The sequence below is a fragment of the Colletotrichum destructivum genome, chromosome 2, assembly GCF_034447905.1.
Source record: "Colletotrichum destructivum chromosome 2, complete sequence".
NCBI lineage: Eukaryota > Fungi > Ascomycota > Sordariomycetes > Glomerellales > Glomerellaceae > Colletotrichum > Colletotrichum destructivum.
In genome coordinates, this window is record NC_085897.1 from 2,949,327 (window position 1) to 2,962,747 (window position 13,421).

General features: G+C 58.4%; 4 protein-coding genes across 4 annotated transcripts; 2 read left to right on the top strand and 2 right to left on the bottom strand.

The window, feature by feature from the left end:
• Positions 1 to 1,222: 1,222 nt before the first annotated feature.
• CDEST_03128 (Putative GDP-fucose protein O-fucosyltransferase) lies at positions 1,223 to 3,551 on the bottom strand (the record flags this gene model as incomplete). The annotated part of the gene is made up of 2 exons (XM_062919287.1): positions 2,339 to 3,551; positions 1,223 to 2,223 (listed from the first exon to the last, which is right to left on the bottom strand). The coding sequence occupies exons 1-2, from the start codon at positions 2,661 to 2,663 to the stop codon at positions 1,223 to 1,225; spliced, it is 1,326 nt and encodes a 441-aa protein (XP_062775338.1). The 5' UTR covers positions 2,664 to 3,551.
• Positions 3,552 to 5,058: 1,507 nt separating this feature from the next.
• On the top strand, positions 5,059 to 8,213 carry CDEST_03129 (uncharacterized protein; the record flags this gene model as incomplete). Its single annotated transcript, XM_062919288.1, has 5 exons — positions 5,059 to 5,145; positions 5,207 to 5,209; positions 6,143 to 6,474; positions 6,795 to 6,949; positions 7,333 to 8,213. The coding sequence occupies 5 exons, from the start codon at positions 5,059 to 5,061 to the stop codon at positions 7,812 to 7,814; spliced, it is 1,059 nt and encodes a 352-aa protein (XP_062775339.1). The 3' UTR covers positions 7,815 to 8,213.
• Position 8,214: 1 nt separating this feature from the next.
• CDEST_03130 (uncharacterized protein) lies at positions 8,215 to 10,692 on the top strand. Its single transcript, XM_062919289.1, has one exon. It carries the CDS (start codon positions 8,349 to 8,351, stop codon positions 10,293 to 10,295), a length of 1,947 nt encoding a protein of 648 aa, XP_062775340.1. The 5' UTR covers positions 8,215 to 8,348; the 3' UTR covers positions 10,296 to 10,692.
• A 1-nt stretch (position 10,693) lies between these two features.
• On the bottom strand, positions 10,694 to 12,181 carry CDEST_03131 (uncharacterized protein). The gene has a single exon (XM_062919290.1). The coding sequence runs from the start codon at positions 11,375 to 11,377 to the stop codon at positions 10,919 to 10,921; it is 459 nt and encodes a 152-aa protein (XP_062775341.1). The 5' UTR covers positions 11,378 to 12,181; the 3' UTR covers positions 10,694 to 10,918.
• Between the last annotated feature and the right edge of the window lie 1,240 nt (positions 12,182 to 13,421).

The following is a 13,421-nucleotide window of genomic DNA, read 5'->3' on the forward strand; positions in this document are numbered from 1 at the left end:
CACATGACGATGAGCTACGCAAGGGGGGGGGGAGCGGGCGCGCAGGCAGCCCCGAAGCAGAAGCAATTCGTGTCTCCTCCTCCTACCTAGGTATTGATACCTAGGTACGGGAAAGACGAGAAGGGGGATAAAAAAGCCCGCATGCAATGGTCTGTGGCTTCCGCGAGGCCCTGGACCCTACTAGTTAGCAGGCACAGCTTCCTCTGCCCCCGCTCCCGCTCATATCTCATCTCATGTCACCACCTCGGCTCTCACTTATTACTCACTCACTCGTCTCTCATTCCTCACAACCTCTCCGTACCGCATATTAAATATCGTCTATCCTACATCTGCCCCAGATGTCACCATGCCTTGCTAACATTAATACCCCCCCCCCCGTCCATCACAATACTCCCAAAACACGCTCACACACTTACATGCACACACACACACACACACCAAGAGATGCCCGCCCAGAGCCGCTCAGCACCGAAAGGGAGGGGCTCGCGTAGTCGCGTGACGGGGCGCCTGGGGTGACACAAGATGCACCTCACCTCCTGCTGCAGTTGGGCGCATCTCCCTCCTGCGGGTCAGCTACGGCCGCGGCCTTACATGTCTGTCTGTCTGTTTGTCACTGACGGCTAGGCTCCATCGGGTCAGTCAAGTCAAATGAGGGGCAGAGCCAGAGTGGCAGAGAGCCAGAGAGCCCACCAACAGGCGCGCCCCCCGCTGATGCGTCTTCTGCAGTATGGCATAAGCAGCTCTGCCGCCGCTCACGGTTACACAGACATGGCCCTACGAGTCGACGGCGACAGGGCGGCCAATAGGGGGGGGGGGGCGTCTGGTTTCGATAACGGGCCGTCGTCTCGCCGGTGAACGGAATGCGCCGAACCATCAGGAGAAGCACGAAAGAGTCCCGCCGTCAGAACGTGAGGGGGTTAATGCCCGCCCGCTTGGCCTCCGAGGGCGACTTACAACAGTCAGACAAACATCGAAACGGGGGGGGGGGTTGGCCGGGTATGTGCACAGGAGAACTCCGGAGGCGACTTCTGACATGCGACGGACAAGTCGACGTGATATATCATATTTGCTACATGCCGACAATACGCGACCCGAACGCCCATCAAAAATCAATGTAATCACCTTAGCCACAGTGTTTGGCACCCAAATCCTTCCCTCTATGGTTGCGTCATTGGCCTTCCCCCACCACACCCCTCCAAACCATGTCCCCACCCCAGTTAGATCATGGCCATATCGTCGACTTCATGCCGAATGCGTTATCGTGCTTCCCGTACAGGATCGTGTAGTCGTCCTTCCACGCGATCGTCTCGGCGGTCGACGAGGGCGACTTGCGCGGCCCCTCCCCGAACGCGTACGACCGCCTCAGGGCCAGGTTCCACGCGAAGCCGCTCGCGCTCACACCCGCCACCAGGCCCGCGCGCAGCATGATCTCGTAGTCGACGAGCCCCTGCTGGTCCCACGACAGCTTCCCGAGCGTGGCCTTCTCCTCGACGTCCAGGATGTCCAGCTTCGTCACGACCGTGACGTTAAAGTCGGCGGCGCGGTCGACAAAGGCCGTGATGTTGTCCTGAGTGGCGCCCGTGGCGAGGAAGGCGATGTGCGACTGGGACTCGGACAGGCAGTGGAAGTAGTTGGCCGCCTGCGTCGTGTAGTCCGGGTACTTGTCGTCGACGTTCTCCTCGGTGCGCAGGTGCACGCCGACGAAGCTCGCCGGGTGGTACCGCGTGCGCGGGTCGAGGTTGAGCCGGAAGCGGGACCCGAGCGTGAAGAGCGCCGACGCCGCGAGCCGCCGGGCGTCCGGTCGGATGCGGAGCATGCGGCCGAACGACGACGCCACGGGCGCCGTGTCCTTGGCCGTCGGCCACATCCACTGCGTGCGCTGCAGGTGGACGCGGAACGGGTTCGTCCTCTCCTTGACGGGCACCTTCTCGTCGAGGAATTTGTGGAACTGCTGGTGCCAGTTTTCCGGCTCGGCCATGACGTTGCCGTAGAGCCACTTGTCGTTGGTGTCGCCGATGCTGAACTGGAGACCACTAACGGCCTCCGGCACGTTGTAGAGGTCGTCCATGGACTCGTACACCTTCATCTGCGGGCAGTACGTCGTGAGCACGTCGCGCAGATGGTCCATGTCGAAGTAGTAGTCGAGATGTACGCTGGGCCGCCCGTTGATGGATTTGATGTCGTCTTCGGAGCGAGGGATGATTTCGGGCAATATTAACGCAGCTGGTTTTGCCTGTTAGAGAGGGATTGGAAAAGACGAGAAAAGAAGATAGACCCCCCCCCCCCGGGAAAGAAAAGCAGTGGTGATAACGGCGGGAGAGCCGCCGCTTCCTCTTACCTCCCGCCTCAATCGCAAAGCGAAGGCAATGTAGATGGGCGTTTCGCACGTCGCCAATGCCCCCTGGAACGGCGTCACAGCTCATTATCAAGCCTGGGGTCCATTTCTTGCTGGCACATAGGGACTCGATGGCGGCGCCGTCGAAGCGGCCGTCGATCTCGTGCTCGAGGAAGTCCTTGATGAAGAGCTCCCTCTGGTTGCGGAACGGGCGGGTGAGGGTCTGGACATGCTGGCGGGAGATGCCCAAGTACCAAATGGACCAGAGGATCAGGATGAAGGGGCCCGCAAACTTGACGAGCTGGGACATGGATGTGGAAGTGATCATGATGGGTTTGGCGATGCAGTCCGTACTGCTGCTGTGACGGGAGAACGTGGGAGAAGCGTTCAGTCGATGGATGACTCTCAAAAAGATTTCAAAAGTAGGCAGACTAAGGAAAAACAGAGACCGCCAGGTCCCGAGGGCGGACAAGTGGAATGAGAAGCTTCACGCCCTGGCTGAGCGAGCCAAAAAATGTGGCGTTTCTCAGTCGTTCTTGGAATGGCATGGCGTGGATCGACATCTATGGAAGGGATGGGATTGGCGATAGCGCGCCTGGTGGTCTGCTAGTCTCGCAGCCATCTTCTTTGACCTTCTTCAGCAGCAGCTTCTGGGTCTGGACAAGGTCGTCATCGTTCGTTTCGGTGAGGTCGTGGCTCTTCCATTCCCGAGTGTCATACTCCCAGGGCCTTCGGGAACACAATTCTACACGGCTTGAGGGCACGCACTGCAACAGTCGAGATTGCCGGTCCAACGCGAGTACGATATGGACTCCACGGCCAATTCGCTGCTGTGGCTTTCTGCTTTGCTCGCTTGGTGATGCGAGATGTCGAGACATCTCGAGGACACACGCTCTGGTTCCGGGATACCACATGGCTCCCCGACGACTCGATTGTACTTGTGTCTCATCATCATGTCGATCGAGAAGTTATCTCGGATGGCAGGTGACCAGAAGTTTGAGTAAGCCACGGAACCGGCCGTCGTGCGATGGTAATCAAGCTCACCGCTGGATACTGTCTGATGGCATCGTTCAACATATCCGCCGACTTTGAACTGAGGAGGAGGAGAAGACAACGTCGACGTGGTCCAGGGATGATGCAACGTGCCGCCGTAGAAGACATTCGGGTACGTGCTGCTCGGATCTCGCAGCGGACAAGCGAGCGGCACCACGCAGGCTACATAATTAGAGCTTAGACTACCTAGACCTAGAGAGCGCATGCGCGGTCTGATTGGCCGTCGCTGATCGTCCCATGGTCCCCCCAGGCAGGCCTTGGTGTCGCAGTGAGCCCGCCGTCAAGAGTTCCGCTCCGGGAAGGACGTTTCGGTTGACTCGGACGGTGTGATCGTTTGGACGGGAGCGAGCGAGCGAGCCAGCTTAGTCTGGAACGTGCCATGTCGAACAAGAGTTGGATCATGGATGATAGAGCTCGGGCCGCTGAGATTGCCGATGGCATCGGAAGCGTGTGGACGACCTTGAAGAACGGACGAGAACCGAGCCGGGGGTATCCCGTCATCGAGTGCCGGCATTCCCAAGCGCAGGAGGAGTAGTACTGTCAGTAGGAGGAGAACCCGAACAGCGTTGCAGTACAGTAGACCTGCCGATCCCCTTGCCCAAGGCGGACAGAGGTTCAACGACAGACGGTGCACCCAAGAGAGCCATGCTTGCAGCTGGCAAGCCACACTTGATGAGGTTGACGGTGACAAGGCCTCGTTCACCCGCAGGCCAAAATAGGCATGCATACGGAAGCTGGTCAAAACACCATGTTGCGCGTCGATTGATCCGAGGTGCAGCGACCTGATTGCAGGCAGAGATGACAGGGGATTGAGTAAGTACAGCGATGCAACGACGCGACGCAACGCTAGGCCGTGGGAGTTGCGAGGTTCGTATTTAACACTGACATGGCCGAGGAGTTTGTTGCCCATTCCCAGCGGGGGACCTGCGCTTCCAGGGCGTTTGTAAGACGGGGGATGGGAGATGGGCCTGGTGTCAGATCGGTAGTCTAGGACTGCCGGGCTTGTCTCCATGTACAGGTATAGGTAAGGTAGGTATCGAGTGAGCGAGCAGGAATTGTGTGCAGGGAGTTAGTTGTGCAGTCTGTCTTGGCCTTGAGCTTGGGCTGAGTGTTGAAGCATGGCAGCTACAAGAACAAGAGCCGAATCACCGATACTTAGGTACACTACCTAGACCAGACCTCTCTTGCCCCAAGATTTAGTCCTCAGTTGGTGCCGGTTGGATGAAGATGGCGGCCGTGGGCTGTGAGAAATCTGCAGGGAGCTGCAAAATGCAGCCATGTTCTGTTCATGTCCCCCCCCCCCCCCGCTTGTCTGCGCACAGCCGCCCCGGGCCCCCTCGATCCTGGCATCGCATCTTGATGCGTGTGGTCCAGACTCTTGAGTTCGTACGGGACATTGAGAGGTACTATAGAGGTATTAAGGGTACGTCTCCTGGATTCAATGTAAGTGACGCCCGTCCCCAGCTGGCAGCGTTCGTCCAAGTTCAGTTCAGTTCGGGGGTGTGCTTTTCGAATCCAGGTCGGCCAACATGTGGTGGCCCTATAACTAGATACAACTACAGTGGGTACTGTAGGTAGGTACAGAGGTACAGAGCACACACCCTACCACCAACGAACGTTGTGGCCTGGTTTGCCCAATCAAACATGGCGGAAAACAGCCAGACGATCGGATGACCCACTTAAACACGCGTGCCACGACGCGTTTCTGTCGCGTCCGCAACGCGTCTTTTCCCACTTCACACCTGTGGATATTGGGTGTCAAAATTTTCCACATCTCTTTTCTCTCTCTCTCTCTCTCTCCCTCTCTCTCTCTAACAGGAGGTAGGTATCTCTCTCCCACGGATCACCCACCCCTCCTGCCTCTCCACGCCGGGGCGCCCCCCCTTTTGGATAATCGACAAACGTCACCGCCCACTTTTGTGATGCCAATGAGTCGCCGCCCGCTTGTCGCACGCACTCTCTCACCTTGACTTTCACCGGGCCGCTGCCAACACTTCACCTGGCTGCTATCTCCTTTTCTCTCGCTCCCCGTCTCGACTTGACCGTTCATTCAGCTGTGGCGGCATCCCAACAAAATCGCTCTCTCACTAATCCCGCCGTACATCAAAGTCAACCTGCCCGTCCTCATCCGCTTCTCGGGTTCTCCGCCATCGATGCCACTCTGAGTTAACCATTTCTTCACACTCCTTTGAAACGGTGTCTCGCCTATTTGCAATCGTTCGGCAATATTGAACTTCATCTTCAACCACAACCCGCTCGCTACTCGTCCCGATCGTCCGTTTTGTGGCTTGTGGTTTGTTAAGCCGCTCAGCCAGTGCGCACCGAGACTCTGTTCGTCCCAAGGGGACCAACGCCCCGGCGCACGAATAAGCCGAATAAGCCTGTTGGCTGCAGACGCAGAAACCAGCCTCTCTCGTTTCCTGGGCCCCGGTCTCCAAACGACCAAGCGCGAACCACGGCACCCGCAACAACAACAATCACCGCAGGGCAAACGCGCCCTATCTTGGGAAAACAGAGCACGAAGCTGCACGCACATCCACTTGAACGCAGTACTCCGTATCTGTATCGTCCGTCTGTTTGCTTGTGTCACCGTCCCACAATCCAACCGACCTGGCTGTCTGGACTACTCCTCCTCCTTCTCCTCCTCCCCAGCTTGCTGTCATTGTCGGTCCCAGACTGCTTCATTGTCTTGTCGTCTCGTCCGCTGGATCGGCCAGTCTGCGATTGACTCCCACTGGCCACCTACGCCCCTAGCTTGTTTCCTGCGACATCTGTTACAACTGCTGCATAGCCCGAAGACCAAAGAGGACCAGTGCTGGCGTGGGAGTTGTTGATAGCTCCGTCATCAGACCTGCAAAGGCCTGCTTCCGGTGCTTTGCCTCGACCAACCCAACCCCTACTTCTGCGCGCTTCCCAGACTTCACGCGCGTCGTACCTTGCCTTGCACCTGGCGAACGGGCGGACCGACCAACGGGAGGTCGAAGCCTCTGTTTTGCTTTGCTGTGCTTCCACTCTTTCCCCTCGTCGCTCGTCCGGACCCTCGTCGTTCGCTGCTTCATGATCCGCTGCACATGCACACCTGTCGTGTCCGTCGACTGGCTACCTTAGCTATACCAACCATACCGCACGGCACAGTGCGTTCGGAGTGCATGTGCTTGCCTGCTGCAAACACCACCCACCATCGTCCGTCCGTCCATCCTGTCATTCATTCATTCATCCATCCATCCATCCATCCATCCATCCCACGTCGCTGACCAGCTGCCTCGAAGGAGGACCGACCGACCTTTCTGGAACCTCTTGGTGAAGAAGAGTGAAGGCGGGTCTTGGACTCTTGGAAGAGCCACCCACGACTTCAGCCGGACTCCAGTCTCAGTGGTCGACAACGGACGATCAGTCGACCCTCCAGGGCGCTTCCCACACCACGCACCTCACCGCACATCGCTTCTTCAGGGTCTTCGTTGCAAAAACAAGACGTCGCACACCCGGCCGCTCCACTCCGCTACATGCGCTGGCGGCCCTTGAGGCTTCTGGACTTGTCTCGAGCCGCTACTGGCGTGCCCCGTCAGTCACACCTGCTCCACTGTCACTCACGCCTTGGACGGCCTAACTAGGTTCCCTTGGGTTTAGTCTTAGTGGGGGATTCTAGCGTCGCTCGACCGCCGTCTGCTGGCTGTCCGCTGTACAAAGTACTGTGTCCAACAACGGCCCCCCCCCCCCCCCCCCGGTCGCTGCTACGTACTGTACTCCTACCACTCCACGCTTTCTCTGCCTCTCTATCTCTGCCGAAGTACGTACTGTATGTACATTCTCCTCCCACCGCTGCAACGACTGCACGGTTTGTCGGTTCACCCCAACTCTGGCGAGGTACTTTCGGCGTCCAACGGCCTGTCGACCCTTTCCACTGCAACCCTCAGGCACGAGCACAGGCTCAGGCGCAGGCACAGGTCGTCTCCCATTCGTATCCTGCGTCCCGCCCTGTTCCCGGCTCTCCAAGCAAGGTTCGCGCCACCCGCTCTTCTCTTTCTCTCTCTCTTCTCCACCCCGCCCACCGTCCATCGTCGCTGGACCTTGCCATACATACCACACCGGTCCGCCTCAACCCAATCCTCCCCGATCTTCCTCCTCCCACCTCTTCGCCTTCAACCACAGTCGTTCCTTTTTCGCAAACATCAACCGTCCTCCGGTGGCGGGGGTTGCGCCGCGATTTCCCCCGATAAGCCCACGAGCTTTCTACCGCCAGTATAGACGACGACGCCTTTGTTGTTGTTGTTGTTGTCTTGTGAATCCGGCTTCCGGCTCGTCGCGACGACCCATTTCCTTGGTTCTACACATAAACATACACACCACACACACACACACACACACACGCACATTGCGCCAACGAACCTTCCCCCCCGACATCCACGAACCCATCTACGACCCTTGAAACGAAACGACGACCACGACCGCGACGAAGACGGCTACACCGTTTTACTTTTTTCTGTGTTTTATTCGACTCTGGCTTTCACGGAAGAGCCTTTGCAAATTCAACGTCCCTCGAATCCAGGCGAGGCCGTCGCATACCTGATTTGTGTTGAATCTAGCGCACCATACCAACCAGCGCAATTGCCTCAGTCGCATTCGATCAGTCCAAAACTTTGCATATTAGACGACTCGCGCCGTACACTTCTGTACCCTCCCCCGCGCGCGCGCACCTTTCGGGATCGGCATTAGCTTCCCTTGGAGCCGTTGAGGCTTGGAGGCCTTCCCACGCGCTACCATCCCAGACATTTGGACGGTCGAGTTCCCGCTTGTCTCTTATTTCCGCCACAACAGACGAGTGAAAGGACCACGTCGCCTTTGTTCTCGAGCCGTTACCCATCACCCGGCCACCAAAGCGCGGAGCTCCGTTGCCATTCGCATTCTTTACGAGAGACGATCACATTCCAAAGACGCCACTCTGTACCTGTTGTCGGCCACGATGAACCCGCAACATTCCGGAGCGGCGACGCTGCCAAAAGGCTTCCGTTTCCATGACCCGGACCAGCAGAACCCCAAAACACCGGAGCCATTTGCCACGGACGAGGAGTTGCAGCCGCCTTCCCCCCCGCGCCCTCGCTTGAGACTGAAAAGGCGCGTCGCATCCAACCTGACTGCCCCGACGTCGCAGTTCCTCGCGTCTGTCGCTGCAGCCGACGTGCCAATACCCAGCATCGAGGAGCCTGTGTCATCTGGCGCAAACGCGCAGTTTTCCAGCATGACATATCCGGTCATTCACAACCTCAAGGACCTTGATGGACTGGCGTTACAAAAATTCCGCGACAGACGTTTTTCTCCACCCAAGACGCCGGCACCCGGCGTCGCCCCGTCGCTCTCCCCCAGACGATACCCAAATTGGTCCATCGACTCGGCCTTCAGCAGCGGCGAGTCTACCCCGGAATTCGAATCCAGTCGGCCATCCACCGCACGCTCCACCCAAACCAGCGCATCCCTCTTCAGTCGCTTCTCGCTCACGTCCGAGGACCTGCAGTGCATCAGCCCCGAGACTGACGCGTCGGACCACTTCAAGCAGTCGTTCTTTGACGGCTTTGACGAGCCTACCCACCCTCCAGCCAAGCCCAAATCCAAGAGGAGAAAGGCCCCGTGGACGAAGGCTATGAGCGACCACCTGTGGACTACCTACCTCACCTATCTCCAGGACCCCAAGGTCACGCCGTTCCGCACCGGGAAAAGCTGTGTCCCTCCCCAAGGCGTGTGTCTTCGGGTTGCCAGGGAGGCGAAGAGGAGCTGGAGGGGCCCCAAGGGTGGAAGAAAGTCGTTGAACCCCAAGAGTGGAAGCAACACGCCGACCGTCGAGACTTGCACCTTTCTCCAGTGGCCGCACACTTGCGCGGCCACCCGTGGTCATCTGAGGGAGCTTTGCAAACTGAAAGCCGCTTCATCGTCGGCCCGGACGACCCAATTCCTCGCCAACAGCCCGACACCCTACGGCAGGACGGCGGCGCGGTTCTGGAACCGCAGATCCACCCCGGCCCGGTCCCCCTCGGTATTTGCGGCGCACGACATGTCCATGTCGCTAACTCTCAGCACGTCAGAAGTCATGCAGCCACACGGTCCTCTGGCGCAACTCACAAAGACGGATCCCGAGCTTGCTCAGGAGCCCATTACGGAGCCGTTCCCACTGCTCCCTGTCGATTTCGGCAAGCTGGACGTTCCCCTGGGCAACGAACGCCCCCGGCTCGGGTCGCCGTTCATGGCCAAGAGCTACGGGCCCAGCTCGACTGGCGCGTTGGCTGCTGCTGTGTCCTGGGCGCCTCAAAGACAAAACCAGAGCCTCGGCCACAGACGCACCCTCCAATCCCCGGCGCGTCTGACGCGAAGCCGGTCCAACACGCAGAAGCGGATTGGAAGACCCAGGCAGTTGTCGCATGAGCCACGAAAGACAAAGCGGCCCAGTCTTGTCTCCGATCTGTGGACCGAGCCCATGCCCGCCGAGGGTCTGCGCAAGACGCCACTCCAGCCAGACGTCGTCGAATTCAGCTCGACAGCCAACCACTCGCGTGACGACCTCTTCGTGCCTCGAACGAATCTTGCTGGGCTCTTTACGGCCCCGATGCAGATACCCTCATCCCGACCTCAGCTGCTGGACACATCCGACCCTTTTTTGGCTCCGCCCAATGCACCACCTCCAAGGCTAGGATCGCCATTTCCCGGATCCAACACCAGCTTTTCGTTCCCCAACCGGTTCACGCAGCCAGAGGCGTTTGACCGTGGCACGATCCGTCCCTTTGCAACAATACAGCAACCCGGTGACGGCGGCTCGGCGCCTCCTCGCAATCTGTCTGATAGACTTGCCTACATCGACGAGCGTCTTAGGGACTTTAGACGGCGTGACCCCAGCCGTCGCCGATCCGAATCGCCCTTTTAGTGAACACTTCCCCTTCCCCCCCTACCCTTTCCTTTGTACATGCTGCTACGCCCGCCATTGTCTCACGACTTATGAGTTCATGCAAACCATCTGCCCGATACCCATGTGGGCAGACTTCTGCAAGGACATGCCCTTCGACCGGTACATAGACGACAGCACGTTTTGATGACGGCCCCCGACACTGGCCACCTACACCATCGACGCCCTTTTTTCCTTGCTTCACTTCTTCCGAACACATTTTGCTTCACATATTGAGGGGGATTGGAGACGGAGACCTCCCTCCCGGCTTGGAGGACTAATGGCCACTTTGCTTGAGATAGTGTGCGATTCTGGACATCATTCCCTATGTTATCTTTTTGTCCATCCGTGGCTGTCGGCCCTTTGGCAGCCTGGCTTCTGGTTACGAGAACTATGACGATGGGCATGACGAAACGACATTCCGACGAGGACGTCGGACATTTTATGTATCTATCGGCGACCGGGCCTTGTTTGGGGTTCCGGGACGTTGAGCGCGCGCGAGAGAGTAAGAGAGAGAGAGAGAGAAAGAGATCCATGAAGAGAGGTGATTTGAAATGGAATCAGAAGAGTGAGAAGAGAGTGTGAAGAACATGGCCACGAGTGAATCAGAAGAAGACAGGACAATCGTTTTGAGACGAAATGGATAATGATCTTTGGGGAATCCTGCGTGCCTTCATTCGTTCGTTTCGTTTCGGCCCAACTGCTCCTCCGTGAAAACGTACTTTTGACGTCAGATCGGTAGAGACACCGGCGCTCTCACCGCCGTGTCGTCTCGACGCATGTCCCCCCCCCCTCTTCTGGGCGGTTGACGCGTTGGATGCGCGAGCACCGCGTGGTGCGAGAGAGCCCTTTTCTGAGGAGGAGGAGAGGAGGTTGGACCTATCATTGCGAGCCAAGGCGCGGGACGATGCGAGGGACGCCGCATCGGGCGCGCGGAGGCGGCTGAGGTGCATGCCGAGACTGGAAGGGAGAGTGAGCTGTGTGTGTGTGTGTGTTTGTCCCATCTCCCAGCCTCCCGGATTCCTAAGGGCTCTCTCCGCAGAGAAGGAGTGAACACAAGACATCGCTCATCTGTATCAGCGGCCTCCAAATTGTATGCGTTACCTGCTCCAAGTCTGTACCATACCGTGCTGTCTGCATAAAAAACCACATCCCTTCTGGATGCTCAAATCTTACGGAAATGCCTCGGAGGAGGCCGCAAGGGGAAGGAGAGCGGCGCTCCGGGGACGGGCTATCCAGCCGACGCCCGGGCGAGGGCGAGTGGCGGACCGGACGCGGTAAGACGCGGACACTTCGAGCGAGTGAGTGCCTCATGGAAGGTGAGCGTGGGGGAAGGGCCCTGGAAGTCCGAGTGTTGCAAGGGCTGTGAGGGTGATGGATGGCCCTGATGGGTCCGTGAGGAATGCTGACGGACGTTGATGGGGGGTTTGATGGTTTGACTAGGGAATTCAGTGCTTTGGGGGAGGGGAGTTCGTCCTCCGCGAGGAATGCTCCCTCATTTCGCCTTGGAGACTCCTGAGATACGTGATGGGTAATGGGAAGGGGGGGAACGCAACGGACATCAGCATGTCTGTCATTGCTCTTCCCCCCGTCCTCCCCCTAAGTAAGTATCGGATGCCACAGGTTCCAACTCGGCCGAGACTGCGCGATCAGCGGGTTTTGAACGCCGGGGGCGACGGAGTTACGTATCGGAGGGAACCCGACCGCAACCCAGCTCGACCCCGAGGGGGGGGAGGGGGAGGGGGAATGCGACGAAGCGAACCGGATCTCCGGCGACTTTCTTCTCTCTTCCTGTCTTTTCTTGAGGGTTTCTCCCCTTCGTCTCTAAAAGTAAAAGCTTCGCTTCGCCAGTCCGCCTCGTAGGATACGCCCTTTCTGTTCTAGCGTCTGTTCGCTCTCGCTTCGGAGGGGGAAGGGTTTTATAGACATGTATCCGTAGTCCCCGAGTCCCCGGGGCGCGTCTCTCTCCTACAGACGCGTCAACCTCGTTGGACTAGAGGACGCGAAGAGGGAACGGAACCCGAGCGATCCGACATCGTTTCGACCACGCGTCGTACGTCCCCCCTGGAACGGCTACTGGGCGGGGGGATTGTACTTGGGTAATCAACGAGCATCTCGAACGGGAATGGCGTCGGGCGTATGGGTTTTAAGCTTCGAGGCCGGCAGGCAGACCGGCCGCCAACAAAAAAAGCGACAAAACGAAACGCGGGTCCTTCAACGCTACCGGGCGACGGACTCGATCCTTGGCTTGCGAAATGTGCAAATTATCGCGTGTCGTTCTGGTAAGCGTACGGGATGGGCTTTGCGGGAGGAGTTGTCTGATTGGACAGTTCGTTTCACAAGGGGGGGGGGGACGCTCTTTTGGTCAATCGACCTCTCTCCCTCTTATTTCTTTATGCTTACTGTATTCTATGCCCCCAGTCGTGGATCGCCGTGGGAATGAGACTGAGAGGCCTCTTACCTTCCCCCCCACCGGACTCTCCTCTCCCTGCTTGAGCCGCGATGGAGGTCGAGATCTGCAGGCGCGGGAACACGTGGAGGAGGTCCTGCTGCTGCTGCTGCCGCCGCGACATATACGTCACCGTAAAAAAAAGTCCTGGCACCTGTTCCTTGTCTCCGTCCGTCGGCGCATCCTCTCCAAACCCCCAAAGGACCCGCGCGGACGGGACGTGGCAGTACACACAGGCTGCGCCGCTCCCTCCCCGGGGTCCGGAGGAGGCACGCCAGACGAACCTACGCCCGGCTCTGGTGCGGACCAGGGAGGAAGCAAAAGGAACGCGTTGATGTTGGGGACCACGCGAATTCGTCGCCTCGGCTTGTCGTTCGTCGCCCTTGCAGTAGCAGCAGTAGCAGCAGTAGCAGCAGACGCTCCCCCAGTGTTGGTCGCTTGGGCTGGTGAGACAATGTCTAGGTGATCGAACCCCCTTTGCGGCGGACCGGTCCAAGGCATTTGTATCGTGCTCTGTCTCTGTCTCTGTCTCGTTCGTGGCATCGTGACAATTCTCCGGAGGCCAACCAACGGGACAGACAGACGGGGTTCCTTTCTCTCTGTCTCCCCCACAGGCCGCCCCCCGGGAGAGGATACGAAAATGAAATAAGGTCCCCCCT